Raw genomic sequence first — 8,985 nt, 5'->3', positions numbered from 1 at the left:
TCAAAGTAAATTATATCAAAAATTCAAGTTTTAATCTCAAATTCGCATTTACCCTACCCATTTTCTTGGACTATGTGTGTGCTTGTTGCTCTTTCACACAAAAATTACTGAGCCGATTGCAATGAAATTTTTTACGTAGACAGCTGGACAACTGGAATAACATATAGGTAACATTTTATCCCGATATTCCTACGGGATACAGGCTTACGCGGGTGAAACCTCAGGGCGCAGCTAGTTCTATATGACTCAAACATTTATTCATCCAACTAGACTTCTTATAAAAGCACGTTTGAACCGACATAACACAGTTATATCATTTACCACCGGTTCGGAAGGCAGTCTCTACAGAGAAGACCCGACAAGAGACTATATATTTTCTCTTATTAAAACAATAATTCTAAAATGTCATTCGTAAGGATCATGATAAGTACTACGCGTGCGTTTAAATAATTTGTTTATAAATGGCGGTTCATTGAACCCGTACCGTCAGCATAAAAACTCAATAACGTTATAATAACTAAAACTATTATAACCAAATAACGGTATAACATGCAGTGGTGAGAACCTCGGACTCCAAAATCGATAAGTCGGGGTTCGAGACCGGGCGAGCGTGCAGGAAATAAATTGATTTTTCAATTTATCTGCACATGTGGATAACATCACCACTGCCTAAAACGGTGAAGGAAAACATCGTGAGGAAACCGGCATGTCCGAGAATCAAAAGTTCGACGACATGTGACATCTGCCAACCCGCACTTGGCCAGCGTGGTGGATTATGGCCTGAACCCTCATAGGAGGCCTGTGTCCCAGCAGTGGGAACATATATGGGCTGATGATGAAGGGTACAACCAAATCGTACGCGTTAAATTCGGAGTAGTTTAATAGATGTTATCACACTAATATTATAAATGTGCAAGTTTGTTTGTTTGAATGTTTGTCCGTCAATCACGCTGAAACCACTGAACGGGTTTTGATCAAATTTGGTATACAGACAGGGTATGAGCTGCATTGGGTGATAGGATACTTTTTATCCCGATTAAATGCTCTCTTGGGATATAACAGGAATCTTGATATCCGGGCGGAGCCGGGGCGAGCGTCTAGTATTTACCACACAATATGTGTCTTAAATACATTTCAACTATATAATTGCACACACATTTATCATTTCCGAACGAAATATTGCCGAAACACCGTCCCGTAATCCAATAAAACGCAGACACTAAACGAGACAGGAAATGACGTCACATTTCCACAAACTTCCGGCCGCCATTTTGCGATAAGTTTACGATGCCCGTCGGAAGCAGGGCCGTTATTGGCGGGGCTTTCTTTTATTTATGTATAATGGCGTATAGTTTGGTGAAGTGTAAATATGTGATTAATTTAGACATAAGCATGTAACATAAGGAAATATTTATATTGTCAATGGGTTAATGACATTACAGCATAGATAAGAAAAAGGAAAATGAAACAGATAAACTTAAAATATCAAATAAATGCGACAGTCCTTGCGCCATCCTTAATTGAAACACGATTTAGTTTAAAAAACGTTTTATTTTATTTTTTAAGCAAAGCTTTTGATATAAAACGGATAACTCCTTCTACCATTGTTTTTGCGATAAAAATTATCCTATGTCCCTTCCCAAGATCAGTTCTACCTTCATACCAAATTACAAAGATATTGGTTCAGTGGTTTAGGCGTGAAAGCGTAACAGACAGACAGACAGACAGAGTTACTTTCGGATTTATAATATTAGTAGGGATGAATTAATGATCATTATAATGATAACTAAATGAGATAAATCCCATTAGTTCAGTCAGTGAGACATCAACAAATATATAATACATGCACACATACATTCTTTGTAACATTATTATTTGTGTGTGTTAATTTTATATAGAAATTGTATATTTTACTAGCTGCGCCCCGCGGTTTCACCCGCGTTTGTCGCTATCCCGTAGGAATATCGGAATAAAAAGTTGCCTATACGTTATTCCAATTGTTCAGCTGTCTACGTACCAAATTTCATTGCAATCGGTTCAGTAGTTTTTGCGTGAAAGAGCAACAAACACACACACATCCTTACAAACTTTCCCATTTATAATATTAGTAGGATACGATTCTTATGTCTAGAGATAACTAGGAGGCTAGAGAGTGACATGGTCTAATTTTTACGGAAGTAAAGCATCTCATTCTTATTATAATTTCCTTCCATTCTACACGTTCAAATTCGTAAACTGTTAAGTTCGCAGTCGGTTAAATAACCCACAAAGCGAATAAAACGCGAAGATTTATGTCTTAAGCGAAATGATATATAACGAAATCTTTTGTTTTCAATTCAAGTGTTTAAACTTCGCGAAACTCCAATATAAATAATGGCTTCGTCTGTCAGATGCAATGAATTAATACGCGTAGTTTTTCGATATATTTAAAGCTGGAGGTATTTTTCAAGATGCTTTCAGCGTTTTGTGTAGAAGTTTATATTTTGATTGCTATAACCGACTGGGCGAAGGCGGGGAAAGTTTTACGAGCATGTGTTCGTGTGTCTGTCGATTTATGCCTTTCTTTCTTTCTTTTGTACATTTTTTCACATTTTTCTTTCTTTTTCAACCGTTCTTTTTTAATTTATAATAGTTATAATGTTGGTTAAAAAATGCTCTTAGGTCTTAGGTACGTCTTAGGTACGAATTTAAAGTATTATAAGATTATAATTTCAGACCAGTTGGGTTTCAGAATTGACATAATAATATTTTAACAATATATGCAATCCGACGCACGACAATGCAAGCGCGATTCCCAGAGCCGCGGCGCCACACTGTCGCCATCTAGTTTCGATAATGGCAACAATTGCACATAATATAAAAATTCATCAGAAATTGATGCAACACTCTCTCTGAATTTAAGTTATTAAAACAATGATTCAATTCAGAGTAAAAAGCGTGGGGTGCTTAATATTTTTAAATATTACCATCATCATTGGTCTATCTATGAGAGGATAGTTATGAACTACAGTAAAATGCACCCCACACCTTTTACTTAACTTAAATTTTATTATAATTTTGTTTTGAGGTGATTTATTATGATTGATTGTTTCATCAGCGACTATAGTTACATTAAACTCTTTGCCATCAAAAATTATTTTCTAGTTTTTAGTTCAATTTGCAATAAAAGCGTGTTTTTTTTTAGTTTTTATAAACTATTTTTATTTTATATATGAGGTGGCGAATCAGAATCCCACAATCACACAGAAAGTTCGACGACATCTGCCAACCCGCACTTGGCCAGCGTGCTGGATTATGGCCTGAACCCTCATAGGAGGCCTGTGTCCCAGCAGTGGGAACGTGTATGGGCTGATGATGATGATCAGAATCGTGGTCGTGATATAGGCTGGGAGAAAAACAAAATGGCGGAAACAAATTAAAACAGAGATATAAAATGAAAGCTTATTAAAATACTGTTTCAATAACACTAAAAAGCAGTGGTCGCTCAGTGGTGAGAACCTCGGACTTCAAAATCGATAAGTCGAGGTTCGAGACCGGGCGAGCGTGCAGGAAATAAATTGATTTTTCAATTTATCTGCGCATGTGGATAACATCACCACTGCTTGAAACGGTGAAGGAAAACATCGTGAGGAAACCGGCATGTCCAAGAATCAAAAGTTCGACGACATGCGACATCTGCCAACCCGCACTTGGCCAGCGTGCTGAATTTATGGGCTGACGATGATGATGCTAATACTAAACAGTTAGCTAGCGGGTTTTATTTGAAATAATAATTCTTATCTGTTTTCAACACTATAGGTACATAAATTTTACCGTTATCCAATTAATATTATAAATGCGAAAGTTTGTAAGGATGTGTGTGTGTTTGTTGCTCTTTCACGCGAAAACTACTGAACTGATAGCAATTAAATTTGATACGTAGATAGCTGAACAACTGGATTAACATATAGACAACTTTTATCCCGATATTCCTACGGGATACGGACTTACGCCGGTGTAACCGCGGGGCGTAGCTAGTATTCTTATAATTCTATTAACTTACTTCTGTTACTCTGCGCATGGGCAGCCCCAAAGATGGCCGCCAGTAGTAGCCACGACGCCATGTCTCAGCATCTATTCGTCTTTGTCGCACACAGCCACATCTGTAACAACAGAAAGAGATAAATATAGTGAAGTTTGTCGACTGAAATGGCGCATGCACACATGTATAATATACGAATCAACGGCTCTGTATGTACACATGCCGCACGCACACGTGTACGTATCACCGCTCAGAAATAAATTTACGTGATTTACTAAAATCTATTGATTTTACTAAAAAACATAAATCACAAAGAAGTTGAAGACTTTTTAACGGATTTTAAACGGGATTTAAAAATGATTTATGCTAAATAAATGTCATAGACCATCACTACATAGAATAAAGCAAAGTCGCTATCTCTGTTCCTATGTCCCTATGTATGCTTAAGTCTTTAAAACTACGTAGCGGATTTTGATGGAGTTTTTTTATAGATAGAGATTCAAGAGGAAGGCGTATATGTATAATAACGTCTATTTAACAACTCCAAATTAACGCGTGCGAAGCCGCGGGCAAAAGCTAGTTTTCAATATAATTCTGGTTAGATTGATTCTAATAGGGGTGGTTTTCCCTCGGTGCATGTTATTGCATTCTTTGGGGCGCCTTTATAGCCTGTTATTACTTGTTAACCGACTTCGCAAATGGGGGTTCTGTTTTCATTTCAGTGCCCCTGTATGTAATTTTTTATTTTTATTTTTATTTTTTTTTTTATTATAATATGCATGTAACTAATATACCTATGTGTGTGTGTGTTAAATGTATGGTAGTGTGTGTTTTTATAGATGTAAAGTTTTAAGCATAATAAACCGACAGAAATATGGAGGGTATTAAGTCGACTGTAAGTTTTTGTTTGTTTGCTCAGAACTTCAGATTGCGTGAACTGATTTTGATGATTCTTTGTTTTTATTTCAGAGCTGTTGCCTGCCGTGTGGTTCCATTATACAATTTGATTATTTTGTTTTTATTATTCGTTATTCAATAATTTTTTTAATCAACCTACTTATCCTACTATCCTACTAATATTACAAATATGAAAGTTTGTAAAGATGTGTGTGTTTGTTGCTCTTTCACGCAAAAACTACTGAACCGATTGCAATGAAATTTGGTACGTAGACAGCTGGACAACTGGAATAACATATAGGCAACATTTTATCCCGATATTCCTACGGGATTCGGACTTACGCGAGTAAAAACGCGGGGCGCAGCTTATTATATTATTTATAATATGGTTAGGATTGTCAAGTCCTGAATTATCCTTCGAGACCTGAGATATACATACAATAAATATATTCCGGAATTCCCAGGGTAACTGGAACTATGTGAGTTCTTGCCCAGGGCTGTATATCTTTCCTTATACTCGCGGGCGAAGCCGCGGGCGGCAAGCGAGTGAGATAAAAAACAAATTAGCTACGAACAAGTGTTTCTTTGAAGTTTTCTATCTAATGGTCCTTCGAGCTTTCCAAACTAAAAAGTGTAATTAAAAGTTAATTTGCTGTCATTAGGGGAACTTTTCAAACGAAATCGTGATACTAGGTTTAGCCTGTGGCTTCTCCTCTGTTTTATATGAACTAGGCTTAATTTATCAGTATGAAAAACATCTTTAAAATTGTCCAATGAAATATATGCAATAATTTAAGAAAATTTCAATAAATATAACATACATTAACTCTATTTTTGTAAATATTCCTTATTTAATTTTTAGTTTTATAGCATTGAAATGCTTTATAAATGAGAAATTTTTGAAAGAATAGAAAAAATTGTGATCAAATTTTTTCTATTCTTTCAAAAATTTCTCAATATTCCTTATTTTACAATTTCGCTTAGCTCTAACAATTTGAAGATATTTCATGGTTAGGATAAGTTAGGCTTATTGAGACAAGTGATCCTATCCTATCCTATTCTACTAATATTATAAATGCGAAAGTTTGTAAGGATGTGTGTGTGTTTGTTGCTCTTTCACGCAAAAACGACTGAACCGGTTGCAATGAAATTCGGTACGTAGACAGCTGGACAACTGGAATAACATATAGGCAACTTTTTATCCCGATATTCCTCCAGGATACGGGCTTACGCGGGTGATACCGCGGGGCGTAGCTAGTTATTTTATAAAAATGATAATCATCATCATCATCAGCCCTTATATGTTCCCACTGTTGGGACATAGGCCTCCTATGAGGGTTCAGGCCATAATCCAGCACGCTGGCCAAGTGCGGGTTGGCAGATGTCACATGTCGTCGAACTTTTGATTTTTGGACATGCCGGTTTCCTCACGATGTTTTCCTTCACCGTTTTAAGCAGTGGTGATGTTATCCACATGCACAGATAAATTGAAAAATCAATTTATATCCTGCACGCTCGCCCGGTCTCGAATCCCGACTCATCGATTTTGAAGTCCGAGGTTCTCACCACTGAGCCACCACTGCTTTTTTATAAAAGTGATAAACAAATAAAATACCAAAAAATCACGCTATAACGATAGATTCATCAAAATTGTCTTACGCTTACACAGAATAAAAGTAGAAATTATTTAATCCCTGCGTTCCTTATCAGGATAATAAGATAAACTCATGAAACTATTGTATTGTCACCGATCCGCGATAAGTGTACAGAGTTTGGGTTCAATCTGTCCGTTTGAAGTGGGGCAAAATCGAGTCTAAACGAGTCGGTTACATACAAACATACAGGTGAAGCTGATAAAAGTTAAAAAGATATGAAAAACTATATAAAAAGAGACAGTATAAAATCTAAAAGAGATATAACAAAAAACCAGAGAATATTAAATAGTTTTACAATAATCACATCGATCATATAATTTATTATAATCTGGACCCCGACCTTTGCCCCTACTGGTCCCAAGGTCCAAAGATAAACGCCCCAATAAAATTTAAACGCATTTTTGACCCTCATTTGTTGTCGGAATTAAATTTAATCTTCGTGAGAGTGGGATATGGGAATCTACTGGTATTATTAATAGAATCATTTACGAAAAGGGACCAGTAATTTTGAATGTTTGGTGCGAACATTTAAATAAAAAAATCATTTAAGTTTTAGTACTTATTATAAGAAAGGTAAGGCCCGTGACCCCGAGTGGGGTATGGGGCAGATGATATACATTTGATTCACTGATCGATTTTCTTTATGGACAAGTAGGTGATCAGCCATCTGTGTCTTGCCAGACCGAGACATTTTTTTTATACGTCCCCACCGAGAATTGAACCCAGGACCTTTCGGTTCTACGCTCACGCGTTAACCACTGTACCAAGGAGGCGGTCAAGTATTTATTATGAGCATAGATAATTGTTTTGTTGTTGAGTTGTGTAAATAAAGTCATTAACAATCAACATAATAACATCATAGCTACAAAGAATGGATATTATATATATCTAGGTTAAGGAGAATATTTTTTCCTGTATTAAATATCCCACTAATATTTTTAAGTCCGAGGCCCTCTCCACTGAGCCACCACTGCTTATCAATACTACTATAAATAATATTTATTTAATACTAGCTGCGCCCCGCGGTTTCACCCGCGTAAGTCCGTATCCCGTAGGAATATCGGGATAAAAAATAGATGTTGGCCGATTCTCAGACCTACCCAATATGCTTACCAAATTTCAGAGGAATCGGTCAAGCCGTTTCGGAGGAGTATGGCAACGAAAACTGTGACACGAGAATTTTATATATAAGAAGATATTATAAATGTGAAAGTTTGTTTGTTTGGATGTTTGTCTGTCAATCACGCTGTACTGAACGGATCTTGATGAAATTTGGTATACAGACAGGGTATAAGCTGAATTGGGTCATAGAATACTTTCCGATTGATAAAACAGGTATCCTGATATCCAGGCGGAGCCGGGACCAGAGTCTAGTTGATCATGAATTATGCTTGTTCCATTTTAATTAAATTTAATGAAAAAATGCATCATATCTCTATATCACACTAGCTATAGGCAATATGTTATTCCAGTTGTCCAGCTGTCTACGTACCAAATTTCATTGCAATCGGTTCAGTTGTTTTTCGATTGAAATAGCAACAAATACACACACATCCTTACAAACTTTCGCATTTATAATATTAGTAGGATAGGATTAGTAAGTAAGGATAGGATTATCCAATGAAATTTACTCCTAGACTTATGATCCAACATAAATGATGGCGTCATATCCCCACCTTATTTCAGGTTTGCGGGCGCCATTTTGTAAACTTGTGCTATTTGGTTTTTATATGTCATAATACCAATGATTCTGACGACGCGAAAGAAAGGGAGACATATAGTTGTATACATATAAACATTATACACACTCGAAAAAACTCGAAAAAAAAGCGGTGGTGGCTCAGTGGTGAGAACCTCAGACTTCAAAATCGATAAGTCGGGGTTCGAGACCGGGCGAGCGTGCAGTACATAAATTGATTTTTCAATTTATCTGCGCATGTAGATAACATCACCACTGCTTAAAACGGTGAAGGAAAATATCGTGAGGAAACCGGCATGTCCGAGAATCAAAAGTTCGACGACATGTGACATCTGCCAACCCGCACTTGGCCAGCGTGCTGGATTATGGCCTGAACCCTCATAGGAGGCCTGTGTCCCAGCAGTGGGAACATATAAGGGCTGATGATGATGATGATGATGACACACTCGAAAACTCGAAGAGCTGGTGGTTCGCCTGATGGTAAGCGATCACCGCCCGTGAACAGAGCAGAGATAGTGCCTCTGTGTATGCGTTGACCGCTTTTAAGGGGCATCCTTTATAGGCCCATATCCTTTTCCTTCCCCTTCCCAGTCCTATACTTTATCTCTCTCGCCAATCCTTTCTTAATCCCTTCCCAAAAAGTCGGCAATCCATTGTAGAGGCGTACGGTCTGCAATGGACCTTATGCCTCTCTAAATGTCCATGGGCAGTGG

General features: G+C 37.2%; 1 protein-coding gene across 4 annotated transcripts in view; it reads right to left on the bottom strand.

Annotated features, from left to right (window-relative positions):
* Positions 1–8,985, bottom strand: part of LOC119839268 (limbic system-associated membrane protein-like) — a 97,778-nt gene that overhangs the window by 15,920 nt on the left and 72,873 nt on the right. For all 4 annotated transcript variants that reach the window (XM_038365497.1, XM_038365495.1, XM_038365498.1 and 1 more), the window contains one exon: positions 4,043–4,142. In XM_038365497.1, the coding sequence (XP_038221425.1) occupies positions 4,043–4,103 (61 nt within the window). In that variant the 5' untranslated portion in view covers positions 4,104–4,142. The remainder of the gene's footprint in view (positions 1–4,042; positions 4,143–8,985) is intronic.

The sequence above is a fragment of the Zerene cesonia genome, unplaced genomic scaffold (assembly GCF_012273895.1).
Source record: "Zerene cesonia ecotype Mississippi unplaced genomic scaffold, Zerene_cesonia_1.1 Zces_u010, whole genome shotgun sequence".
In the NCBI taxonomy this organism is placed as follows: domain Eukaryota; kingdom Metazoa; phylum Arthropoda; class Insecta; order Lepidoptera; family Pieridae; genus Zerene; species Zerene cesonia.
Note: the sequence above shows the minus strand (reverse complement) of the source record. Positions and strands in the feature narration are given on the sequence as shown.